The sequence below is a fragment of the Diabrotica undecimpunctata genome, chromosome 7, assembly GCF_040954645.1.
Source record: "Diabrotica undecimpunctata isolate CICGRU chromosome 7, icDiaUnde3, whole genome shotgun sequence".
In the NCBI taxonomy this organism is placed as follows: Eukaryota; Metazoa; Arthropoda; class Insecta; order Coleoptera; family Chrysomelidae; genus Diabrotica; species Diabrotica undecimpunctata.
Genome location: NC_092809.1, coordinates 52,114,238 through 52,128,277, shown reverse-complemented (window position 1 = coordinate 52,128,277; position 14,040 = coordinate 52,114,238). Strand labels below are relative to the sequence as shown.

Here is a 14,040-nt window from a genome sequence, read left to right as displayed (position 1 = left end):
TCCAAAATAACACAATTAAATGAAATACTACAAGAAAAGAAAGGCATACGAGACTGAAAAAAAAATCAAGCGAAGGTAAAAATCTAATTACAAAACTAATTAATGATGAAAACAGGGAAATTACCGAAATTCAAAAAATAACCACCACGATAAAAAACTATTACCAAACATTATACGAGTCAAACACAACACCACTGCCAGTTAAAGACGAAAATCAACGAAAAATACTAAAAAAATATTGGATCTGAAGATATATTAGATATAACAAAGATGACGAAATAAGAAACACAATCAGTACTATGTAAAATAAAAATGCTCCAGGTGAAGACGGAATAGTATTAGAACTGGTAAAGTATGTCGGACAACACATCATAAAAATGTAAAAAAGTATTTTTAATAAATGTATAGAAATAGATGAAGTACCTACAGCTTGGTAAAATGCTCTTATATTGCTGATATTTAAAAAGGGAAATAAATATAAATTCGAAAACTATAGACCCATTAGCTTGTTATCAGTCTTATATAAGCTGTTTGTGAAAATAATTACATTGCGACTAACAAACAAACTAGATAATTATGGGATCAAACAAGATTTAGAAGAAGTTATAGCACCATAGATCACAAGTAATAAGAACACTAATTGAAAAGTTAAATGAATACAATATAACATTCTGGATAGCTATGGTAGATTCCGAGAAGGCCTTTGACTTTATAGAAATTTGGGCCATCCTTAATGCCTTAAGCAACAACAGAATTGATGACGAATATAAAAAAATCCATAAGATGTTCCACATCTCCAACCTTATTTAAAATATACTTAGAGAAAACCTGGACAACATAGAAAAGAAAATGCGAAGGCATGGAAGTACCAGTACGAAACGAATACCTATATACGTTAAGCTTTGCAGACGATCAAGTAGTGATTGCACAAGACCAAGAAGACCTCAGTTGCATGATGAAGAAACTACAAGAAGAATATACCAAGGATGGCTTAGATATTAATCTCGCGAAAACAGCTTACCTATCTACAAGTGAAGAAGACATAGAAGATCTTTAGATTGATGACAACGTAACAATCAAAGAAAAGGATACATTTAAATACTTGGGGTTTACAATCATGAAAAAGGCAACAACAGAGGAAGAAATTAAGCAAATATTAGGACCAACATGAACAGCAATCCGACAACGTACCTCAGTATGGTGGGATAGACACCTAAATATGAAGACAAAAATACAGATCTATAAAACATTAATGCGAATTATTATGACATATGGGGCTGAAAATTGGATCATAAACAAGAAAACAGCAGTAAGATAGTAGCAACAGAGACGGAATGCCTGCGAAGATGCTGCAGTGTTACAAGAATGGATAGGAGAAGTAATAACAAAATAAAGGAAAGAACATCAATAGAAACAGACATACTAACTTATATAGAACAATAAAGACTAGCGTCAGCAGATGAATAAAGAGAATAACCGAATGAAGCCTCATAGGAAGAGATAAAAGAGGAAGACCCCGAAAATCCTAAAGGAACGAAGTAGACGATGCTACTTGTTCTCCGTATTGTTTTATAGGTTGGAGGATTAGACATTAAAGAAAGATGTTTCGGTTTCAGACAGATTAGAAGCTTTCGAGTTATGGCCTACAGAAGGATATTAAAAATATGTTGGGTGGATAGAGTCACGAATGTCGAGGTGTTGAGAAGAATGGGAAAAGATAAAGAGGTTTTAAATACAATTATTGTGAGGTTTCCCATAGAAAGGAGGAAAAGAGGACGACCCCGAAGATCCTACAGGAACGAAGTAGACGACGCCATAAGTAAGAGAGGTCTAAACGATGAAGAATGGGACAACAGAGAGAGATGAAAATGGCTGAGCGAGAGAAGGCAGTGAATAATGTAGAATCCCTGAATACATATATATATATATATATATATATATATATATATATATATATATATATATATATATATATATATATAATCATTCAGTATATATACGACAGTGATAAAACATCGTAAATAAAAACAGAACAAACAGAAAAAACAAAACTTCAGATAGAGGTAGGAGCAGCTATTTACTTTTGCTCTAGTATTGCTGATGATATTGCCTTATTAGCAAAAGACAATGAAGAATTGCAGGAAATGCTATCAGACCTAAATACAAAATCAAAAGAAATAGAACTAAAAATAAATCTTGCAAAAATTAAATATCTGACAAACAAATTTCTAGATCTAACTGAAGGTATAACTCTGAACAACAATAATATAGAAAAAGTTATATGTATGTATATATACATATATTGATTTATAGTATCAGCAATCGGTCTGTGGGAAATAAAACTCTATTTTTGTTCTGTCTCAATATTTCGTCACGATTTTGTGACTTCTTCAGGAGAAAACTGTAAATTTGTTAGAATAATTAATTATTATATGTAAACAAAGTGAATATTTACAACTATAAGAGTAAAAATTTAAATTTTTTTAACATATCCAATTAAATGACATTTTTGTTTGATTTTTAGTAGTTAGGAGTTATGGTAACCGCAATATTTTATAGAGTGAATTCTCATTGTACAAGTTTTAGTGAATAAGTTAAAATAAACAATTATTATGACAGTATTATCCATATTATAAACTGGAAAGATGAAATTAATAGTAGAGAATTGAGAAAGAATAAGGAACATGGTAAATTGATCTCTAAAATGTAATTGATGGTGTGTAGTCAGTTATTTTAATACTGATATTTAGAAATGGAATAAAATTATAGGTACATTTACTAGAGAATTACTAAGTTTGTTTTTAAAGGTTAAGATCTATCATATCGCGAAGACTTACATACAACGATGGATTGAGTAGCTGTTAATGATGATGATATACCAATCTCAACATATAGAGTAACTTAATAAAGTAATCCAACCAAGGCAAAGTAGTAATAATAACAAATAAAATAATGATTGTATATAGCTTGAAAACATATTTTATTTTTATTTTCTTATTTCCAATATGACTCAATTTTTTATTAAAATAATACAAAAATTGATGTCCAAAATAGTATAAAACCTGAATCAAGTTATTTATTATTTCGATAAATAAAATACATAAAACATCATTTAGTTTTATGTATTTTATTTTACTAGTAAAATTCAATATACTTTAAACTTTTGACGGTTATATTATGTACACTAAGTCGTTAAGTTTGAATTTCCTGTTTACTTACACAAACTTCAATAGATGCACTAAAGTGTCGTGTCATTTATATCAGCACACCCACAGCTAGATTGTATTCTAAATTATGAAGCCATTTAAATTCCCATCAAGTCTTCCACATGTCATTCGCTACCGTCACAATATTTTTCCGATGGACGTCCCTTGCGGCTGCATTTGCGAACGTCGTATGAACTTTTAGGTGCATCGCAACGCCGAATTGAACGAAATGAAGATGTGCATCTGAAAGGGGGAGTAAAATGTCAGCAAGGTAATCTTCGCTACGGATTTAGACAAAAGGTATATATAAAAGAAGTACTTATACACCACCCGTTAGTCTTGCCGTTTTGTATTTTCAGTGATTCTGGATAATTTCGAAAAAATCGTGAAAATGAAATTGGTGAGTGAAAGTGAATTTATATTTTGTAATATTTTGTGAAAATTAAACAAAAATGTGGTACATAATTCTCATGAAATCATTTCGTATTTAGACAATTCCGTTTATTAACCCTTATCGATTTTTATAACGTTTTTCGATTTACAATATTGAGATTTAAAGAGCTGTTGAATAATTAAAATACGAAATTTAAAATAGTAATACATGAAATACTTTCTAATTGAGTAATTAATGTAGTGTACTGCCTACTCTTTCCTAAAATCGATAATTTGGATATCACTGTTAGAACAGAGAACTAAGGATTTTCCCGTGACATTCATTGATAAGGTATCTTACAACTGCTTTTGATAAATTTGTGATAACATTATCCAATAAACAAAATTTGCAAAAGATTAAACGTAATTTTTTACTTATAAACATTGTACAATGTAACATCGCTATTTAATTTTAAATACTAAAGGTTAAGACCGACAAATTATATGGATAAGTGACACACTTTTACTGAAGAAGAATAAAAATTCTTTAAAATGAAAGTTTGTAAAGTTATTTTTGTTAAGTTGTAGCTTAATTAGCTTTCTTAAAAATGCACAAAAAACTTTGATTTTGCTTAAGAATAAGGACAATATCACAGATATTCTGCTTTAAAAATTTCAAGAAGTTCCACTTAATAATTATTGCAAAATTGAAATTGTTTATTCCAGAAAGTTTTATGAATAAAACGTTTATGTTAAATATTGTAAAATAGGTTTGCAAAGGTGCTGTGATTTTAAACTTATAAACAATTAAAATAACTCGAATTAAAAAAAAATATCTGAGAGTCCTTTTTGTTTAAATGTGTACCGGGGCTTTGTTTATAAACAATAACCGATTCAAAAAGAACCAATTGAAGGAATAAAAGTGGAAGTTTAGACAAAAAAAAATTAAAAAGATTCCTTTAAAAATGAGCTTGATGTTTATTTTAATGTGGGGAACGTCGTGGCGTAAATCATATAAACGCATATAGTTGATTTGTGTACTGTTTATTTAACCGAGAAATTTGTTAAAACAATGTAAATAAATGTTAATTTTGCAAAATTTTACTTTTCTTTCATTATTATAAGTTAAAAATGTTATGAAATATTAAGCAGCTTAAATATTTATGTATAATAGTTATAAATAATGTCTTTTAAAAATAATTTTTACAAAAATTAAATATTCATTCGAATATCAAATCTATACGTTTTATTTTTTCCTGAATTGTTATAATCATTGTAGAATTATAATTAAGAATGATGAACGCAATCTGTATATAGAATTAACACATAACAATTTACATACTTAATTTTGCTATTTTTATTTATAACAATTTATTAATTTAGAATATATTTGTAACGTTTTTCAGTAAAAAATATAATTCTAAAAATAATAATCATAATTCAAGAAAAATTAACTAGATCTATAGATTTGATTTTCAAATAAAAAATTTATATTTTTGTAAAATTTATTCTAAAGAATATTATCTATAACTATAATACATAAATATTTAAGTTACCTCTCTTTTCATAACCTTTTCTAGTAATAATAATAAAAGAAAAGAAGAAAAGTAAAATTTTGCAAAATAAATATTTATTTTAAATTGTTTAAACAAATTACTCAGTTAAATAAACAATTTACATATTTACCAATTGAATTTTTATAATCTATGCAACGAGGTACCTTAAATAACAAACAAAACATCAATTTTCATTGGTTAGAACCAGAGATATTGCGACTTTTATTTTGAATTTATGAATTAAGTTCTTGAAATAGTAAAATCGAGAAACTAAAAACCGCTAACTAGGGTTCTTCGAATCGTAGGAGATTAAATTTCGTATATACATAAATTCGTTCATAAATGCCGACATTTCGCATAAAAAAAGAACCTTCTTAAATGTTGATTCCTCTTGAGTTATTTTATATGATCATACGCTTAAAATTACAGTAATTCTATAAACCTATTTTACAATTATTAACATAAATTTTTTAATCTTTGACTACTTTAATTTAATAAAAATAAAAATAAGCCTTTCCCTTCAATTTAGTGGTTATAGAATTTATATAGTCCCAATAGTTTACGGCTAAAAAAGACTTTTGACAAAGTCAACCACGATCAGCTAATAGAATGCTTGCAAAAAAAGAACCTGGATCCAAACGACATTAATACAATACGTGAACTCTACTGGAACCAAAACCCCTCTGTCAGAACTGAAATGGGTGATACTGAAACCATAAACATCCAAAGAAGAGTTAGACAAGGTTGTATACTATCACCATTATTATTCAACTTGTACTCAGAGGACATCTTTGCACATGCTCTAGATGAAGCACAAGAAGGAATAAAAGTCAATGGAAAAATCGTGAACAATATCAGGTATGCCGATGATACAGTATTGATTGCTGGCAGTGAAGAAAAACTACAAATTCTGTTAACTAAAGTAGTGCGAGAAGGAGAACTTTACGGCCTTAAGGTGTATGTAAAAAAACCAAAACAATGGTAATTTCAAAAAAACACACACCAGTTATAAACATACTAGTCAACAACAATCTAGTTGAACAAGTGAAAAAGTTTAAGTATCTAGGCTGTTGGAAAAATGAAACCTTAGACCAAGAACAAGAGGTTAAATGTAGAATAGAACAGACAAGAAAAACCTTCTTAAAGATGCGATAGTTACTCACTACCCGTAATCTTGATTTCTCCCTACGATACCGCATGATAAAGTGTTTATAGTGTACTATTTCACGGCGTGGAAGCTTGGACGTTAACAGTCAGCTCGTTACGACGTTTAGAGAGCTTTGAGATGTGGGTATTTCGTCGTATGCTGAAAATTCCATGGACCGACCGCGTTAGAAATGAAGAAGTTTTAAGGCATATGAATAGAGAACGTGAACTCACAGAAATTGTTAAGAAGCGTAAAACGTCTTATCTTGGACACATATTTAGACACGACAGGTATAACTTCCTTCAGCTTATTATAGAAGGGAAAATAGAAGGCAGACGCGGCCCGGGTAGACGACAAATGACCTGGCTGCGCAACATCAAAGATTGGACAGGATTAGACTTTCAAAGCTTAATAAGGAAAGCCCAAAATAGGTAAGACTTTGCAGAGGTCATCGCCAAACTTCGCTAAGAAGACGGCACCTAAAGAAAAATAGTTTACGCATAATAACGTTATAGAATAAAGCTTTCTGGGATAAACAATTTCAATTTTGCAATAGCTATTAAGTGAAACTTCTTGAAATTTTTATCGCTGAAAACATGGGATATTGTTTCTATTATCACGCAAAATTAAATCTGTTGCTGTGCATTTTTAGAAAAGTTGTTATTCATTTTGAAAATATCGACTTTTAAAGCTATTTTGGTAACAATTAAGCAACAAAAAAATAATTCGATAATAAAATGAAACATAAAACCACAATATGTCCACAAAATATTGGTATACCTGTACTACTTAGGGTAGTATTTCTTACTGTATTTTCTACTTACCAAACTTCCCGCTGGGCTTATGAGTAGGAAACTGCTAAAATGTTTATTTAGAAACAAAAAACCAATTTAAGAAAAAATACATTCTTTTCCTTTCTATCCCATATTGCAATTTCTGTGATTTCTTTTATCTTTCTTAAAAAATGTTTTTCACTGTAAGAACAAAAACAAGATCCTCATTTGGAATTTTCTAAGTTTCGTTTCATTTACTAATATCACACATAATGTACTTTTGTATATATTTGAGGTCACTGCAGGTACAGTGTCCCTGCAGTGACCTCTTTCCGCATGTATTTTTCACTAGTTTGTGCTCCAGCTTAACACAAACAATTGTAGATCATGTTTAATTATTAATTACTAACTTTGTAGATCTCTTATGTAAACGTTAAGTATTATCCTGAGAGATCTGAGGTCTTGGTCTACCTCGTTTTCTTCTCATGGGCGGAGTCCATTTTTCTATCTTTTTTGGTCATCATTCTCTTGCAGGTGTCCATACCAGTTTAGACTTTTGGCTTCGATAGTGTCTATTATATCTAGGACAATTTATATTTCTCTCCTAATGTCTACGTCCCTCATCATATTGTCTAGTAAGCCGGCAACATCGTCTCCAATAGTCCAAATAAACAATTATTTCTATCTCCTTTTTTGTAGATGTTGTTAATATGTGATTTTGTTTGATTCTGCGTATATTCGTATATCCGTCTACTGCCCAGAATATTTAAACCAAATACCAATTACACAAAACCCTAGTAAGACTAGTTTTCGTATATGAATTCAAAAAAATCGACACTCTCAATGATCAATTAGCAACTAGTATGTATCTTTGAAATAAAAATCCTGAGACCAGTGTAAAGTGAAGTGAAAGAAATTAGTATATGGCTCAGATGATATATTTTCGTATACACAGCACACAAAGAAGCTGACATCATAATTTGATTCGCCATTTGTCCTGGATGGACCATATTAAACAAAAGTAAAATGGCAAAGCAGTTACCATTAGGAAAAGTTTGACTCTAACTTAGATACATGGAACAAGTTCTAAGAACTCTTTGTATTAAGATTTTGAACTTGAGAAAAAAAAGCAAGGTATAGGATCAAACAGCGGATGTTATAGAAAAAACCGTTGCCCACAAAGGGCTGCCAATTTAATAATGATGATGAAATTGATATGCCAATAAACTATATATTTGATTTTTAACTTGAGAAAAAAGCAAGTTATAAAATCAAATAGCTAAAATCATAAAAAAACCCTTACCCACAAATAGTTGTCAAGTAAATGATGATGATGATGAACTTAACACACCAATAGACTACATTTAATTTAATTTTGTTACATATCAAAGGGAAGATGCAATAGCGACTAATCTACGTAAGATGGGAGCACTGCAATTATAAAAAATTGCTGCACAAGACCGGCAAGTGTGGAGGAAAATAATAAACTCGGCCAAGACTCACTTAGAGTTGTAGAGCCAAGAAAGAAAAAGAAAAAGACATGTCAAACACTACTTCAAAAGATCTACCATCTAACTATATCTTTGTCTTATCATACATTTGGGATTTGTTAGATTATATACTTTAATACCACTTTATTTTTTATGATTAATGATTATTGATTAATGATACCACTGCTATTCTTCTTAAAATCTTGGCAAATCTTTATCATTTGTTTTGTCAATACGACTATAGATACATTTACTTTATTGACGGATTCGTAATCAGTGTCCAAAAATGCTTCTAAAAATATCTCTTGGTTAATTTCCGGTCTTAAATTTTTTACTTCCGGTGAAAAATGTTTTAAATTCCGTTTACCTCTGATCTTTTCCTTAAAAACTCGAGACTTACGTTTTTCGTTAAGGTGTAATCCTTACCTTGACACAAACGGTCGATTTGATTCCACTTGTTGATTGACTTTACTTGTAAAGTACAAATTCGCACACAAAAATGATTTTCGCCTTTTTGTCCCTTCTTACCATAGGTTTAGTTGGCATATATTTATTTCTCAAATCGTATCTTTTAGACGTAATTTAGACAACTGAAATGCGTAGGTAATAATATGCTTTTACTATCGACTAGAATTTTACATAACAAAGAATATTGAGTGAACATCATACTTTTGATTATTTTTATCGATGTCATTATGTTGTAATGTTTATAAAAAATGAACTTACATTTATAGGTAATAAGATATTTATCTTAACGTTTAAGTTGTGAGTAATAATATTAACCAAAGAAGCTTTGTCTATTAGCTCATCCATAATAAGGATATGTACCACAGAAATGTATAAAAAGTTTCCTCTCTAATCCAGTCGTTAAAAACGAAAATGCCATGAACCTCTAAATATCATCATCATCAGTTTTCGTGAGCCCTGGACTGCATCAAAATATTCTTAAATCCTTTTCTGTCGAGTGCCTGTCTTCTCTATCCCCTTACTTTAATCTTCCTTTAAATCGTCCTGCACACCGTACAGATACCTAAGTTTAGATCGCTCCCTTGCAATCAGTACGTGTCTATCTGATTTTGGGTCTGTTGATCTGAGGGTGCCCATGACACTTTATGTATATGCTTATGTTGGAAGTATGTTCTATAGATTATCATGTTCAGAGATCCTACGAAATTTTCAAGTCTCGCCCTATTATCATTACATTCTTTGTGGATGCTGTGAGGTCTTATGGTTAGTCTGCACATCTCTTATTGTTATATCTTAGCATCCATGTCCCCAATAATCAGTTTATTGTCATTATTGGTACATTGCCTATATGTTTGTTCTAATCTTTCATATAATTGGTGGGAGCATGTGTATTTATGATACTGTAGTTAATGAATATTCCACGTATTCTTAGAACACATATTCTATGATATATAACGTTAAAACCTATTATTAGATTACTAACTCGTTTGCTAATTACAAAGTCTACACCAAAGAGAGATATATATATATATATATATATATATATATATATATATATATATATATAGTATATTGTATTTAAATCCTTGTGGAGAGTGCCGGTCCCTTTCCATCGTACCTCGTGTATAGCTGTTATGTTCATATTATATTTGTTAAGGATATCTAAGAGGCATCTCATCACTCCTGCAGAGCATATTGCTCTGACGTTCTATGATCCAAATCGATTATTCTTTGTTCGTTTGCCAGTTTGTGTACATAAGCTCCGTCCAGGGTTTTTTCAGCTCACGTAACAATTCTTTTTTTTAGAGTAGGGTTGTTAGCCCTATGCCCAACCCCCAGACTCGGAGGACGAGGCAGTATTTCAGTATTTTTGGTCCGCGGGTTTTGATCCTGTAACCGGTTAGTGCGTCACCCTTGCCACCATCTGGGGACGCGTCTGATGGATTAAAATTATCTCAGAAACATTTTTTTCTACAGCGACGTAGATTTTTGGCAAAATGATGTTTTCCATTTCCCTCCTACGAAGGGGTTTTTAGGGGTGAGCCCAGAAGTAGAAGCAGTAAACTTTTTTACATCTTTAATCATATAAAGGCAGATATCGAGCACAGTTTTTTAATGAATCTTGCCCAAGTACTTTCGCTCCTAGAGCATCTTCAGGGGCATTTTGTCAAAATTAGACTATCTATCAATAATTATTCGATCATTCAACCATATATCACTTCTTTACATCTGTTTTGAGGTCCCAAAATTGAAATTCTCAGCAAAATTCAGCTTTTTCGCCTCGATTTTAAAAATGAAATCTCTGACGACTGGACTATTTTCCTTATCTTGCCCGCTGCGATAACTTCTCTCATTTCATGATCCGTATATTTATTATGCTTTTATTGTTGGTGTTGCTATAAGTTAAAAAATATTTTAATGATAAGTCTTAAAAAAGGGATCACTTAATAAAACCTGCTGATTTACTTAAATAAATATTATCAACTTTTGATAAATATATTTATATTTTCAGGTTTTGGTTTTGGTTGCCATAATTGCTGGTGTTTTCGCCGCTCCCCAAAATGCCGACAAAGATGCTGTTGTAACAAAATATAATTCAGACAATAGTGGAATTGATGGATACAATTTTGAGTAAGTAAAACATGTTCATCACCGTATTATCAAATGACAAAATAATTTATTTCTTTTTGTTATTTTTCCTAGGACTCAAAACTACTAGGATGTTGGCCTTATCCATAACTTGCTTTTGCTAAAGAGTGCCACTTATCGGCGTGCCTAAACCCTAGACTAAATGTGTTAACTTTACGTTTTCCTCTCTGCTCTTCACTCCTCTTTATATCTTTGCAAATATCTCTCTTCTTGTTTAATGTGTTTTGTATTTTTGTATTTTCTGATTTATATGAAAAAGACATTCAGCTCTTGTTTTACTGTTTATTTACATGTCTGTTAGGTTTTGTAATAACTGTTCTATATAATAATCTCATTTTAATAGCTTGAATTCTAGTTGTTACGGTGAGCCATTACTTAGCTTTCAAATCCATATAAGAGAGTAGCTATAAAGTTTCGTTTTAATTATTTTATCTTTTTTGTTTTGTTCTCCCGTTATTCCGCATATATATTGAAATCTTTTCCAATTCTGAAAATATGTAACTAATTTCTTTTTTCATTTGTTCCATAGATTTTGACTATTGTTAATGATCGATATTACTACTCTTACTGTCATCTTGTTACTTAATTCTTTAGAAACAGTATTTTACTTCATAAAGGAAAATATGCTTAAAATCGCCTGCCAGTTTTTAGGTACATTTCCTTAAGAATCATTCGTGACTAAGACCTCTTTTGGCCATTCAGTAATACTTTTCTAATAAAAGATGTCACATATACATGCTATGTTTACACAAATGCTTTCATTTTCCTTATTAAATCGTTAGTTTTAATTATTATGCTGATCTGCCCTATTTTTGATAATCGGTTTATATTTTGATTTCGAAGAGAAAGGTTTTTAAGCACCTTAAAAACTTAGTTACTTATTGATATTGTATAACCTATTACTTCGTTACTTACTCTGTTGCCCTACAACCCATCGTGGGTCTTAGCTACCTATACTATCTGTCTCTGTTTCTTCCGGTCGATCATAAGGTCCATTTTTAAACTCATGCTATCTTTAGCGATATTGTCTTTTTATCTGGTGCATGGTGGTCCTGGTAGCCTTCTTCCTTCCTGGTTAGACTGCCATGCTAGTTTTGGTCATCGGTCATCTGGTTTTCGTCGGATCGTCAAAAGTGACCTGCTCATTTTAAACTCTTCTTAACAATTTCTTGTTGAACCTTCCTAATTTTTCTTCTGTGTATTTTATTAGTATCCAGGTTTCTTCCGGTCCATCATAAGGTCCATTTTTAAACTCTTCTTCCTTCCTGGTTAGTTTCTTTTTTCATGTCGTTATCGTCTGTTTTTATTGCTACCAAAAAATGAAAATTTTCTGACTCCTACAAAATTGAAATCTGTCATTGACACATTCTAGCTGACCGTCCACGATAATCGATATTATCGTGGACGGTCAGCTAAGAACATTTACATCGTAGTTTTTACTTCTTCTTCTCTATGAAAATTCATTGTAAATGTATAATTTTTATATTCAAATTAATTTTATTTCTATGAATAACATACCCTTAATCTTTTTTTAGTTTCGAAACGAGTAATGGCATCTCTCAACAGGAACAAGGTCAACTGACAAATCAGGGAACAGAAAATGAACTTATGAAAGTTACCGGCTCGTATTCGTTCACGTGGAATGGAGTAACGTATACAGTTACCTACACTGCAGATGAAAATGGATTCGTACCTGTGGGAGACCATATCCCAAAATAAAAGACTAGCTCAATCACGTACCATTATTATTTAATATTTTTTATGTAAATATATTTTATGAAGTATCAATAAATGATATGAACTTACATATATGTTTAGATTTACTATTTCTTTCAGTTTTTATTTTTAGAACAAGACATACAATTTATCATTTAAAAAAATTCCAATATATAAAAAATCAGTCAACTAGTAACAGTCTTTATCATGAAGTGCTTCTACTTAGTAGCAAATATTTCAACCAGGTTTTGCATTTAAGACTTCTATTCAAATTTAAGCAACTTTTAACAGGTTGACTGCCACGTGGTCATACACGACCAACAGTTTAATAAGTACTTCATGCCACGGTGGTCGTATACGATCGATTTGATACGGTCTGTGATATAGTTCATGTTTTGCCAGAGGTCGTGTAGTTATTGCAGCATTCGACCGCCGTGACATACAGTCGTCGCATATACATTTCGATACCTTTTTGCCATAACATCGTAAGTCTCGTTTAGTAAATTTTACAGTACGGCAGTTTTTTCAATAAACGTGTTTAGAAATGTCCAATTGAAGTGAAAATTGGCATCCGGACGTATTATGATGAGTGTTTGAACTAAAGTAATGATTTTTCTTCAAAATAGTTTCAGTTTTTTTGTAGTTGGACTTACGTTACTTTGGAAGCATTAAAAATAATTTTGCTACTGTAGTTTTATACAAGTCCAACACTTACGATAATTTTGGTAAATTCAGAAATAATTTCACATTATGATTGTTATCGTAAGCTCAGCACTTACGATAAAAAGTATGTTTAGACACAGCCTCATAAAGTAACAAATATATATAAAAAAATACCAAAAATCATTTATTTAAGGTAATTTATTTGTGAAAAGTAAAAAGTACAATAGGCATTTAACTGAACAACAAATCGCTTTAGTCATAAACTTACAAATACTCATAATATCTAATGTTATTGCATGTGGTATAATAAATGTGAATCATAGCTAGTCAGCAGAAATCTAATCTTGGGGCCCTTCATCGCTTTCATCTTCCTCATCGGATTCTGCTAGCTTATCTGGCGTAGCTGACGTTTTCATTAGCCTATATTCTTTATTCTTTTGAAACCTGAGAGGAATTATATTGTAGTCGCAGAGATCAATTAAGTCTTTTTTCTTTGCAACG

General features: G+C 30.9%; 1 protein-coding gene across 1 annotated transcript; it reads left to right on the top strand.

The window, feature by feature from the left end:
- Window positions 1–3,375: 3,375 nt before the first annotated feature.
- Window positions 3,376–12,960, top strand: LOC140446732 (flexible cuticle protein 12-like). Its single transcript, XM_072539323.1, has 3 exons — window positions 3,376–3,606; window positions 11,024–11,142; window positions 12,696–12,960. The coding sequence occupies exons 1-3, from the start codon at window positions 3,598–3,600 to the stop codon at window positions 12,877–12,879; spliced, it is 312 nt and encodes a 103-aa protein (XP_072395424.1). The 5' UTR covers window positions 3,376–3,597; the 3' UTR covers window positions 12,880–12,960.
- Window positions 12,961–14,040: the final 1,080 nt, after the last annotated feature.